Raw genomic sequence first — 12,973 nt, 5'->3', positions numbered from 1 at the left:
TCTTCCCGCCTCTGGCCGTTTTTCAGACATGGCTCAGAGGGGGATGGAGTGAGGTCCCATGACGTGGCGTCACCTCCCGGCACAGTCCCCTTCTGGCACGGGAGCGTTTCCCCTCTTGCCTCGGACTGTGATGCCGTCTTGGCCCATGCAGGAGGAGAAGCACGTGGTCATGGCAATCATGGTGTCCCAGGACGCTTGGGTTTTGCCAACAGCCGCGCGTTGGAGAGCGACAGCCCTTGTCAGGCGTACGGGGCTGCCAGCTCTCCCCGGCCGCGGTGAGAGCAGCAGCAGAGCAGCTCTGCCCAGGTTGCCCCTTGTTTTGGTCCTCTCCCTACATTGCTTGGCGAGTCCTGATTCCCCCATCCTGGGTTCTCCAGGATGAAAAAGGTCTTTGCAGTCACTTGCTTTCAGTCTGAACAAAACCCAGCGGCGTTATCGAGCAGCGCTCGGGCCACCGCTCTGCTAGAGCTCCGTGGTGGTGACCTGAGTCACTTCTGAGCGCAGGTCGTCCCCTCCGTGGCCGTGGCAGCCCCGCTGGAGGCTGCCCACGTCTAGTCATGCCGGCTTGTTGCGGGCTTCGGAAGGGGTGCAGGTGGAGACGCGCTCCCGCGTGGTGTTTCTGGCACGGGAGAAGCTGTTTTGGTCCACGCGGGCTCGGAAAGGCAGGCAAAACTCTCGGAAACATCTCTTGAAATTTTCATCCAGGAAAGCGTAAAGGACAGGGTTGAGGCTGCTGTTGGTATAACCCAGGGCGATGCAGAAATGCAGGCTGGCCACCACGTAGGGGTTCTTCTTATCTATGTCCACCAGCGTCCAGACGATGACGAAGATGTGAATGGGCGTCCAGCAGATGATGAAGGCTGCCACCACCACCAGCACCATGCGTGTGATGCGCCGCAGGTTGCGGTCTTTCTCCTTGGAGCCCGAGAGGAGGCGGACGCTCTTCAGGCGAAGGATCATCAGCCCGTAGCAGATGGTGATGACCAAGATGGGGACCATGAAGGCAAAGATGAAGACGCAGATCTTGGTCACGGTGTCCCAGTAGATGGGAGGATCGGGAAACTCGAGCGTGCACAGCACCATCCCGTCTGCAGGAGAAAGGACGATCAAAGAGGGAGCCGGTGGAGTGTCTGCTATGAATACTGTCTGCTTTCTGCTGGGTCATGGCTGGGCATGTCCATGCTTTTTAAAAACACAAGGAGATGCATGCCCACCTGCCAGCTCTTTGCAGAGATTCCCCAGGAGCTTTGTGCCACCAGCCCCCTGCCCACGGGATGCCGAGGGGATGTAGTGGGTGCAGAGACCCAGGGACTTGTTCCCTGCAGAACCTCCTGGGCCATCCCCATGCTGTCTCCTCCCAGCCCCTGTGGTGGACACGTCCCCGTGTCACCTTACACTGAAAGCTGAACACTTCCTCAAGATGCCCAGAGCTTTCCTAGCAGCCAAGGGCTGGCATCCTCACACAGGAGCTGCGGATTTTAGTGTGCCCAACTGGGGACTTTGCAATACCATTGGGAGTGGTTTTAGGCACCTGATTTCCACCCCAGGAGCTGGGGAGAGGCACTGGTTGGACTGGAGATAGGGAAGGGGGAGGACAATTTCTGGGGCAGTTTCCAGCCTCCGCAGGCAAGATGGAAAATAGCACCGTGGTGATTTTTCCATGGCAGGGCATGCTTATGGTCCCATGGAGGGGTGCTCCTCACTGAGCTCAAACCTGCTACAGGACCAGGTGGCTTGGGTTTGCCAGGTCACCCCCGGGATGGACAGATGGGGCAGGAGAGCTTTCCCCAGAAGCCACTTGCCTTTTGACTTGGTGACCGCCATGGCCATGATGGGCACCCCAATGAGGGAGGAGAGCACCCAGATGCAGACATTGATGATCTTGGCCTTGGCTGGCGTGCGGAAGTCCAGGGCCTTAACCGGGTGGCACACGGCAACGTAGCGGTCCACACTCATCATGGTGAGGGTGAAGATACTGGTGAACATGTTGTAGTAGTCAATGGAGAGCACGACTTTGCAGAGCAGCTCCCCGAAGGGCCAGGTCTCCATCAGGTACTTGGCGCTCTGGAAGGGCAGCGTGCTGGTGGCCAGCGCGTCTGCCAGGGCCAGGTTGAAGATGTAGATGTTGGTGGCTGTCTTCATCTTGGTGTACCTGGGGGTGGCAAAGGGAGCCGTTACAGGCAGTCAGGGCTGGCTTACTGTGTCCGAGTACGTGTGCGCATGCTCAGCATGATGAGGAGGGGGCACAGCCTGGCTTTCCCTGGCTGCTCGCAAGGTGCCATCATAGAATCACAGAATCGTTTAGGTTGGAAAAGACCTTTAAGATCATCCAGTCCAACCATTAACCTACACTACCAAGTCTACTCTAAGCCAATCAAGGGCAGACCAGACTAAACCATGTCCCAAAGTGCCACGTCTGCCCATTTTTTGAACACTTCCAGGGATGGGGACTCCACCACCTCTCTGGGCAGCCTGTTCCAGTGCTTGACTACCCTTTCCATAAAGAAATTTTTCCTAATTTCCAACCTAAACCTCCCCTGGCGCAGCTTGAGCCCATTTCCTCTCATCCTATCACTAACTACTTGGGAGAAGAGACCAACACCCACCTCACTACAACCTCCTTTCAGGTAGTTGTAGAGCGATCAGGTCTCCCCTCAGCCTCCTCTTCTCCAGGCTGAACACCCCCAGCTCCCTCAGCCGCTCCCCACCAGCCCTGTGCTCCAGACCCTGCCCCAGCTCCGCTGCCCTTCTCTGGACACCTTGGTGGGCAAAGGTAAGTGCTTGTGACGTGCCCTTCTGCAGCACTGATATGCTCAGCACCTTTCTAGACGGACCAGGGAGCACGTTGAGAAAGTGCTTGTGTTTGTGCGTGGTTTTAGCTTGTGTTGAAGTCCTGGAGCCTGAGCGTGGGGTTGCACTCACACATGGGACCTTATGCAGCACCTGCAGAACGCAGCTTAGACCCTGCCAAAGTGGTTATCCCTTACCTGGCCACGGAGGTGACACTTCTTCAGGTGGCTGCCTTTATTCAAAGGAAATCTAAAGAAATTTTCAGAGAAGTCACTTCTTTAATTAAATCGATTTACTCCATTTCCCTGAATCTGTTGCACAATGTCCTTTACCTCTCAAAACCTCCTTTATCTGATTTTCCACCCAGTAAATCGTGATTATCTAGCTTGCTTCCCTGTCGAGTTTCCTTGCAGAAATTGGATCGATTACCCCCGGAAACAGGCCATCTGGAAGCAGCCCAATTAACCAGGCTGGCGCTCCAGAGCCTTTGGGGAAGCCTGGCTGCCTTGGCCACAGCACGTGGCTCGGGGCCACGGGGCTGCTTTCCCCGGGGCATTCGGCAAGGGCTGCAGCCACCCGTGGCTGGTCCTTGTCACATCACGGTAAGAGAGACACCCAGTCCTGAGTGCCAGAACCCTTCCTGAAGGGATGAGGCATCGTTTTGGTGGGTGCCAGGGCCGGTAAGCGCCGTGGCCGGTGGGGAAGGGTGCGTGTCCTCGGAGCATCCAGCCCTGCAGGTGTTGCCCAAGGTGATGCTTTGAATGGCGTGGGTGGTTTGAAGCAGATGCTCATCCCTGCTGTCGAGGGTCCCCAAAGGGCAGCACGTTGGGGTTGGGTCGGGGTGGGGGCTCTGCGGCCACCCCCGGGTTGTTTCCTAGGCTGAGGCCAGGGCTATGCCGGTGGCTCGAACCCTCCCCATGCGCTCACTTCCAAGAAGTCCCTGTTGCTCAGAGCATCCTCCGCAGCCCCGAGCTCATTTAGATGCGCCCTCATTAATTAACAAAAGTGTCAGTTTGAGCACAAGCATCTCTGTGCATGGCTGAACCTGCCTGCAGCATCCCCGGGCTGGGGCTTGGTCCTAGACAGAGGGAGGCTGAATTTGGCCCTGGGGCACGGGGGGACACAACCCCTTGGTTGCCAGATGAAAAGATACCGGCACAGCTCATAGAGTAACCCTCACAGAGAAACAGGGAATAAATTGGGGCGAGGGGATTAAGTAGCTCCCATCTCAGACGGTTGTTGCTCTGCCGCCCCGGCTGAAGACCAGGAGAGCGGGTTGGTGTAGGAAAGATGTTCCTGGGCTCATGGTAATATCAATTCCCTTCACTTTATCCTTTTCTCCACCTCAGCAGGGTCAGGAGAGCATGCCGGCGGGGGCAGAGACCCCCGGGTTATGCTGTCGGTAGAACCAGGAGATGGAGGCTGCAAAACCCATTTTTCTCTGGGAGAAAATAGCAGCTCAGCCCGGCTCCTGGCCCCAGCAGCATTCCCTTCCCGTTCACCTTGGCTGCAAATGGCAGCCCCTTGCCTAAGGGTGGAAACATTTGAGTTGAACTTTTCTTTTAAACACAGCATAAAAAATGTCTTTTCCTTGAAAAGCCCTTTTCAGTTGTCTTTAGTGTTATTTTCCAAGCTCTTTTGAGAATGCATCTCCTAGAAAAGTTTCATTCCAGGTTAAACAAAAATCTGAGAATTTGTGTTATTGTCAGGTTTTGGCTCACCTAGATTAAAAAAAAAAAAAAATCGTAATTTCAGGTAGATTCACACTTCTTTGATCTCTGCTTTTCGAGTAAAGCGGAAAAAAAAAATCAGTTATTCACGCCGTGCTCTGCCAGGCGTGCTCGGACGTGCTGGGTAAGCGCTTTCCCAGCCCCCTGCCAGATGTGCTGGGGCGGTGGGGCTGGGGGGGCCGGGGCTGCAGCCCCCTCCCCGGGCAGGATGGGGCTGTGCTGGTGAAGGCAAAGCAGCGACAGGGACAAATGGGACGATGGGGATGATGGGGATGACTGAGATGGTGGGGATGACAATTTAGCCTCTGGAGCTGGGGTTTCGGGGCAGGATTCAGCCCCCTCCAGGATTGGGCTGAGGGTCGAACCCACTGCATGGCGGGGGGTGTCCATCGCGGCCCCCCCCCCCCCCAACTGCAAACGGAGCCGCTGCTCCAGGAAAGGTTTATCCCCTGCAGCAGAGCCAACTGGCCGCTTCTGCTGATGGAAGCTCCCCGGGCTGCCAAACCCATCGCAATTAAGCCAGTGCCTTGATTGGGAAGTTATGCACTTGAACGAAACAATCTGGAAGGTGTCCACGGAGAGATGAGGCTGGAGGGGATGGAGCGAGCGCAGGGCAACTCCGCATTCCGGCAGCGATGCCAGCAGCCGGACTCCCAGGTAGGGACCCCTTAGCTCTCCAAACCTCTCGGAAAATAAATAAATGAGAGAAACCACTTGCAAAACTCCTGCAGCTGCTAAAAGCCACCGCCTTAAAGAGCCTGGCTTAACAAATCCTGCGCCAAGCGAAGGGATGCCCTTGCAGCCTGTGCGGGAGCCGGCGGGGGGCTGATGGGCTCTGCGGGGACGTGGCCACGAGCAAGCCTGAGCTCGCAGCTGCAAATTGCTTCCAGGGGTATTTTTAAAAGCGCCTGACAATGCAGCGGTAATTGCAGTGCCGGTCGCCGTCAGGGCTGTCGGAGGGTGCTGGGGAGGCCGAGCTCCCTCCGGGCGCGCGGCTGGGTTTTGGCTGCTCTGGGCAAGGAGCGCTTTGGGTTTTGGCCGTGCTTGGCTCCCCGGGCTCCCGTCCGGGGAGCTCAGCTGGGGGCCGCGGAGCAGGGTACTGCGTGTACCTGCTCCCTGGCACGCACGAGCTCTGCGGCATCCCCAGGGACCCCGAGGTCCCCGAGCCCCGCGGGATGCACTCCAGCCGTGCTTGCGGGCTGCCCGGGCACTGTGTGCGGGCCCAAGGGCAGCGGGGGGTGACACTGGGCGATGTCACCGGGGCCGCAAGGCAAATGCCCAGCATCTCCCCATCGGCGAGGTCTGAACCCAAGCTGATCCCATTTCACAGCCCTATCCCGCATGGACGCCGCTTTCCCCAGCGGAGCCGAACTAGTCCTGGCCTAAACCGTGTCGGCATGGAACAACCCTGCCAATGAACCCCTGCGAAACTCCAGGTGGGCTCGGCCACGCAAGGGGCGAAGGCGCGTGCTGGGGTCTGTGCGTGTCCGCAGCCCCTCCTGTCCCAGGGGCTCGGAGGATGGCCCTTATTCATTCCGTGGGAGACGTGTTTAATTCCGGCGTCGGCTGGTGGGTCGGAAAATGAGGGGGCTAGAAACCACAGTGGTGGGATCTCTGAGTGCTGTAGAGTCAGGCTTTCTAAAGCATGGGTAACATTACTTAGTGATTTAAACAGGGAGGATGTTGTTTGCACATTAAAGCCTTCTCTCTAAAACGCCTTGCCTCTTCTCTGAGAGCAGAACCAGCTGGAAGGGGTCTAATAACACTCTTCCTTCACCCTGACACCATGCTGTACATCTCTGCAACAATTATCTTAATTTGCTTTTTCAGTCTAGGGCTGATCTTTTAAAGCTGCTTCGAGTCGATGAAAAATCCCGTCCGGTGTGGGCTAGGGTCAGCGAGTGACACCCCTGTCCCGCTACCCATCTGCCCACCCTCTCGGGTGGTTAAAAATACACAGCAGAGCAAGACAAAGAGTGGGGAGCCAGGTGCAAGGGTGACGGGCAGCCCGGCGTGGCTCGTGGGCTCATTTCAGGCTGGTTCTCTTCCCCCCAGTGAGTCACCGCATTTATTTCATGCGCCGGCAGTGCCGGGCTGCGCCGACCTCCTGTAACGGTCGCGGTGGACTGGAAGTGCTGGGGAGGGGGGAATGGAAATGGTTAAAAATGAGGATTCTGGGGGGGTTGCCTAAATCCAGCCTCAAGCTCTGGTTTGGCCCTGGCTGGGGTTACAGCAACCCCTGGGGCGCTGGGAATTGGGATTAACCCCATGAATGCTGTCCCCCCCGCCCAGGACAAGCCCCCTGCGATGCGGGAGCGGGGGTCCGCTGAAGCGCAGGGATGCAGTGAGACCTCCGGTCCCTCTTGCCAGGCTGGAGGCGGTGAAATCTCCGTGCCGTCGCCAACAGCGGTGCGATGGTGAGCACGGCTCCTGCCTCCGCTGCCGTCCGGGCCCGTCCTCCGCTGCCGGTGGGGTCTGGGGCCGTGGAGGGCTCTGCCAGCCCCCGCTTGCTGGCCGTGCTCCTGTGGTCTGCAAGACTTGGCTTTATGGGCCCATCTTGACTGCAGCTTGGCCACGTTAACCTGTCTTACCCAGAGAAGACCAGCCAGGCTCTCAGACGAAGAGGCGCTTTGTAGGGGCAGGAAATTTCACCCCCCCAGCAGAAGCGCGGGGCTGGGTACAGCAGCATCTCGCTGCACCCCGTCTGCCAAAAGGGGGGCATTGGGCTCCCGTCGCTTCTGGGGTGCGGACCCGGCAGACCCCCTCCCTGCCCAGGGAAAGCCTCGGCGGGGGTGCCTCCACCAGCCAAGGACCTGCCCCGGCGCCCGCTTTCCCACTGCAATGCTGGACGGAGCCAAAGCGGGGTTCAGGGTCCCCCAGGACGCGAGCGGGTCTGGGGGGAGCTGGAGGAGGAACCTTGCGCTGGGGGGGGCTGGGGGACAGCTCGGCCGCGGTGCGAGCTGGGGCTGGGTGATGCGGGCTCCTGCTCTTTGTTAGAGAAAAGCAGGAGTCAGCGAGCTGCCGGAGGTGCCGACGGCACGAGCACAGGCTCGCGGCAGAGCCGGGAATGGGCTGGGGTGGGTAATTCACGCTCGGAGCGCCTCGGGTCCCGGCGGTGGCGTGGGGTAGGTACCAGTGGGAGCCCACCAGCCCCTCTCCCCCAGCTGTGGGGTGGGTGCTCGGGGGACTCGGGATCCTCCCTGCGAACAGGGCAGCTCTTAGCAGTGGCATGTGAGTGTTGGAAATAAATACCCCGCCAGCCTCTCGCCTCTCCCAAACCGCAGCGTGACCAGCCCTGCGGCTCCCCTTCCCCCGGCTCCTCACGCAGGGGCGAGGAACACGCGGCTGCTGGGGTCGGGGTGTGTCCCCCAGCGTCCCCCCCAGACGCTGGCTCCCGTGCACCCCCCGTGCTGCTCCGTGCACACGCAGCCTCTGCTTTCCCCTCTTGCACCGCATCTGGACATCCTCCACGCACGTTTGTGCTCACACACACGCTGTTCACACGCACGTCGCACCCACCAGCTACACCCATCTCGGTGCTACCTGTGCTAACCCCTGCTCACAAGCGCCCGGTGCACACCCACCCTCGCTCCTGCTGCTGTCTCACAGCCGGTGCACGCTTGCTTCTGCTGATGTCTTACACCCAGTGCACACACACCCGGTGCACACTCACACCCGGTGCACACTCACTTCTGCTGCTGTCTCACACACGCTACACACTTGGTTCTGGTGCGCGCTCGCTCCTGCCACTGTCTCACCCCTGCTGCACACCCAGTCCTGGGGCACACACGCTTCTGCTGCCGTCTCGCATCTTGCACATGGTGCACGCTCATCCCCAGTGCACACTGGCTCCGGCTGCCGTCTCGTACGTGATGCACGCTCCCCCCAGTGCACGCTCCCCTCTCACACCCACTCACCCCCAGACACACCCTCGGTCCTTCTTTTCACACCCTCCCCGGTGCCGAGGCCGGCGTGGGGTGCCGCCGGGGCGCCCCGCTCTCACCTGACGATGCCGTACATGACCAGGACGTTGCCCAGCAGCCCCACCACGCACACCACGGAGTAGAGCGCGGTGATGACGATGGCGATGAGGATGGACGTGGCGTTCTTGGCCCGCTGCGCTCCCGTCTCGTTGGCCCCGTGGCCGGGCAGGGGGGCCCAGGCGGTGCCGTTGCCCCAGGCGGTGCCGGCAGCCGTGGGCAGCGCCGTGGGCAGCTCCATGACCCGCGCGCGGCCGTGGCCCCGCCGTGGCCGCCGCACGCATCCGAGGACCGCGGGTTCGAGCCCCGCTCCCGGCCAGCGCCGCCGCCGCCGCCTCCCGCACCCTCCCGGCGACCGGGGACGCTTTATAAACCCGGCGTGGGCCCCGAGCCACGTGGGGCCGGGGGCGGCCCTGCCTGCTCCAGCCCTGCCTGCTCCAGCCCTGCCTCCCTCTCCCCGCTCCCTGCCTGCACCCGCTCCCAGCCCTGCCTGCTCCCCCCCGCGCCCTGCCCGCCATCCTCCCCCCCCCTCATCTGTCCCCCCCGTCCCTGCCTGCCTTCCCTCCCCGCGACAGCTCCTGGTCTCCCTCCCCGCTCTCTGTTTTTCCCCGTTCCTGCCTGCATTTCTCCCCCCAGGTCCCTACCTGCGTTCCCCCCATCCCTGCCTGCCCCCCTACCCCGATCCCTGCCTTCCCAACCCCTACCTGACCCCCCCTCCCCGCATCCCTGTCTCCCTCCCTGCCCCCCAGGTCCCTACCTGCATCCCCCCCTGCATCCCCCCCCGGCATCCCTGCATCCCCCCCGTGCATCCCCCCCCGCATCCCTGCCTCTCCCCCATCCCTGCCTGCCTTCCCTGCCTGCCCCCCGTCCCTGCATCCCCCCCCGCATCCCTGCATCCCCCCCCGCATCCCTGCATCCCCCCCCCCGCATCCCTGCCTGCCCCCCGTCCCTGCCTGCCTTCCCTGCCTGCCCGCCGCATCCCTGCATCCCCCCCCGCATCCCTGCATCCCCCCCGCATCCCTGCATCCCCCCCATCCCTGCATCCCCCCCATCCCTGCCTGCCCCCCGTCCCTGCCTGCCTTCCCTGCCTACCCCCCGTCCCTGCATCCCCCCCCCATCCCTGCCTCTCCCCCATCCCTGCCTGCCTTCCCTGCCTGCCCCCTGTCCCTGCATCCCCCCCCGCATCCCTGCCTGCCCCCCATCCCTGCCTGCCTTCCCTGCCTGCCCCCCGTCCCTGCCTGGCCCCCTCCCCCGGAGCCGGCGAGGGCTGCGGGGGCGGCCCCGAGCATCCCAGGAGACCCCGGGCTTGAAGGGGGGGTGCGCTGTATCCCGGCGCTATGGCTGGCTCAGGTTTTCTTTGTCTGGAAGGGGGGGGGGGGGGGACACGACACACAAACAGTCCCCTTGTCCCCAAAGCAAAGCTGGGGTCTCTCCAATCCCCCCCCCCCGCCTTGTGCCTTTTCTCTCCCCCCATATGCGGGGGGGGGGGGGGGGGGGCTGGGGGGTGCTGGATGGATTTGGGGGATGCTGAGGAGGTTTGGGGGGATGTTGCAGGGGGATTCGGGAGGGGTGCTGTGGGGTGGGGGCTTGGGGAAGGGACTGGGAGGGATGCTGTCGGGGGGGCTTTGGAGGGGTGCTGGGGGGGAGATGCAGGGGGAATCTGGGGAGGTTGCTGTGGGGTGAGAGGTTTGGGGGGGGGATGCTGAAGAGAGACCTGGGGATCAATGCTGGGGGGGAGGGGGAAGGAGATGCTGCTGCAGGGTGGGGGATTTAGGGAGATGCTGCAGGGTGGGGGTGCAAACAGGGACCCATTGGCACCGCCTGCTCGGCAGAGCTGGGCTCGTGGGCTGCTGAGGGTCACCCTCGCCATCCCCGGGGCAGCCCCCCCAGCAGGTCACCCCCTTTCCAGGGTCTGCAAAGCAGAGAGACAGGAGCCTTATTTTTCCTGGAGACCCAGCCAACGCGAGGGCTGTGGGGACCCGGTGTTGGGGTGCCTCTGTTGCCTCTTTGCTTTGGGGACCCATCCAGTCGTGCCCTGGGACAGAGTTGGCGTGGCCAGGGAGGAGGGTTTGCTGCAATTTTGGGTGCCTTTGGCTCAGGAGGGACAGGGCAGGGGACCCAGGACGTGGAGGAAAGGCCAGCAGCTAGCTCAGCCCTGGAGATGGGGTTTTCAGTCTGCGTAGCGCTCTGCCAGCATAAAACTCCTGCAGTGTCGAAGCATCCAGATATTTCATCAAGAGCCTCATAAAAACGCCGAGGAGGGAATTAATAGCTTTTCATTCATTCGATGGTTCAAACGGTAAACAGCTCCTGGGCCGCTGACCGAGGCGACAGCAACGCGGTGGGTTTCTGCTGTCCCGGAGCGAGGGTTCCGGTGGCAGTGGTCCCGGCTTCATCCCAAAGGGCTGGTGGGATGAATACGGGCGGGAATGGGGAGCGCAGGGATGGCTTTCATGTGGCATTTGCCTTGGGTCCTGCACTTCGCATCTTCGTGCATCAGCCTCTCTGCCTGAAAGGTGTTCCCATTCCTGTGATGGTTTTAGAAGGAGGCACCGAAAGCGCCGGCGGGGCAGAGGGCTCCGTCCCACACGTGCGTGTCCTCCGGGACGTGGGGTTTCAGCTCCTTCCCGGGGTGAAAACAGCCTCCCGGGCCCGGAGCAAGGTGGCGAGTCTGCTGTGCACAGCTCTGACGCAGTCCGGCTGCTGATCTGTCCCCATGGGAGGGAAACGCTGGGTCGGGGAGCGTGAAATAGCTTTTAGCGTGGCTGAGGAACAGTTTGGGAAAGGGCTCATCCCTTCGCTTGGCCCCCAGCATGGCCGGAGACCCCATGCTGACCCCTTTTCCAAGGGGTTACCTGCAAGGAGCTCGTCATCCTGGCAGGTTCCAGCAAACACGTCCTCTCGGCTCAGCTCGGCTCCACCATTTATTTATTTTTTTCAGCTGGAATGTTAAAAATAAACCCAGCGGATACAGAAAACAAATGGAAAATCTTTAAAGGGCTTTGCTGTTCATCTGTCTGCATTTAGTCGTTGCTGCTCCTCCACCTGCTGAGCCGGGCTACTGCCACGGCTGCGGTTTCCAAAATTGAGGCAAGCGAGGCAGGGAGGTCACGTCGGAGGAGAGAGCGTCGCCCCGTCGCGGTGCGCGGAGCCCGAGGACCGCGCACGCAGCAGGCGAAGGGGAGCGCTGGCTCCTGCAGGTCCCGACTCCCATGGCTGGTGCTGGCCAGTGCCCAGCCCGGAGCCAGCGTGCCAGCGCTTCTCTGCGCACCCCGAGTTTTATCGGCACCGCTTCATCTTGGCTGGAGCCCTGCTCTCCTACGGGGATTGCTTCCTCGTAGGAAGTTCTCCGTGGCATTGCCTTAGCCTGTATTTTCTCCTCCACACCCTGGATAACAGGCGGACGCTGCCTCTCCCACCCTTTCCAAACAGCCCCTGCGCAGCACGGGAGTTAAATCAAATCGAGGTGGCGAGAGCGATGCTGATGCCGTCGAGGAGGAAAATTCATGTTGCTCATCTGCCCGGCAAGCTGGGGTCCATCCAGGGGGGGATTTACAGCCACGGCTGCTAAAGGCAACGTTTTGATTTACTCAGAGGCTGCCAAGTTGACAGAGCGTATTTCACTGTGGGAAGACCCTCTTTCCCTCTGGAATTTATTGGTTTTAATTAAAATGGCCATAAAAATAACACGCAGGAGCCGTGAAGCTGCAATGGCAGGACTCCAGGCAAAATCCAGAATCTCTGGAGGTTAATGGAGGAGGCTGTGGGGGGAGATGATTTCTCCCCAAAGATTTTCGGGAACTCAGGAGGACGCTGAGCCTCCGTACGTGCCGCTCACCTTGTCCAGCCATGGTCCTGTCGGAGAGAGCCTTGCTCTGGGCTCCGGCAACGCCGGGACAGCTGCGGCTTGTGCCGATGGCTGTGGGGCCGAGCTGTGAGCCAGGTATATAAATACAAATCTATATATTTAAAATATTTATATAAAAATATCATTTCCAGTTTGGCAGCTAGCTTGAGTCTTGCCTGTAATAATTCAGGGCTTTGATGCAGAGGGGGGAAATTACAATTTTCATTCCTGTTCCCCGTGCTTGACTTCCCTTTTTACTGGATTTTTGCCCAAAATCTGAAGAAGCGGCGCTGGGGCAGCTGGGCGCAATGGCTTTTGGTTGGGCTGAGGGTTGCTCTTGGCAAGGTGAGCAGCCCCAGTGTAGGACGCGCGGGCTTTCCCTGGCTTGCACCGCGCTTCGTGTGCCACTTTCTCGCCTCCCGACGCTACACAAGCAGGTTTTTTTTATTTGCGCAAGGGTTTTGCTGTTAAAGCAAATACCACTCAGACCTGGAGCTTGGCATCCGCCATCGATCCTACGGGGACCGACTGAAATGCCACCGTGGGTGCTGCATCCTGGTCCCATCGTTGTCTGTGACCCTTCCCAACGCCCTGGCATGAACCGGCGCTGGGTGGTACCAGCGGGC

The 12,973-nt window shown here is 60.6% G+C and overlaps 1 protein-coding gene across 2 annotated transcripts; it reads right to left on the bottom strand.

Moving 5' to 3' along the window:
• Window positions 1-555: 555 nt before the first annotated feature.
• Window positions 556-8,741, bottom strand: OPRD1 (opioid receptor delta 1). 2 transcript variants are annotated; one of them, XM_075721824.1, is made up of 3 exons: window positions 8,524-8,741; window positions 1,804-2,152; window positions 556-1,092 (listed from the first exon to the last, which is right to left on the bottom strand). In XM_075721824.1, exons 1-3 carry the CDS (start codon window positions 8,739-8,741, stop codon window positions 556-558), a joined length of 1,104 nt encoding a protein of 367 aa, XP_075577939.1. The 2 variants fall into 2 exon arrangements, with proteins under 2 accessions (XP_075577939.1, XP_075577940.1); XM_075721825.1 differs by having other exon boundaries at window positions 556-1,088; window positions 1,803-2,152; window positions 8,539-8,570.
• Window positions 8,742-12,973: the final 4,232 nt, after the last annotated feature.

The sequence above is a fragment of the Pelecanus crispus genome, chromosome 16 (genome assembly GCF_030463565.1).
Source record: "Pelecanus crispus isolate bPelCri1 chromosome 16, bPelCri1.pri, whole genome shotgun sequence".
In the NCBI taxonomy this organism is placed as follows: domain Eukaryota; kingdom Metazoa; phylum Chordata; class Aves; order Pelecaniformes; family Pelecanidae; genus Pelecanus; species Pelecanus crispus.
The sequence above is the reverse complement of the archived record's forward strand: the minus strand, read 5'-3'. Positions and strand labels throughout refer to the sequence as shown.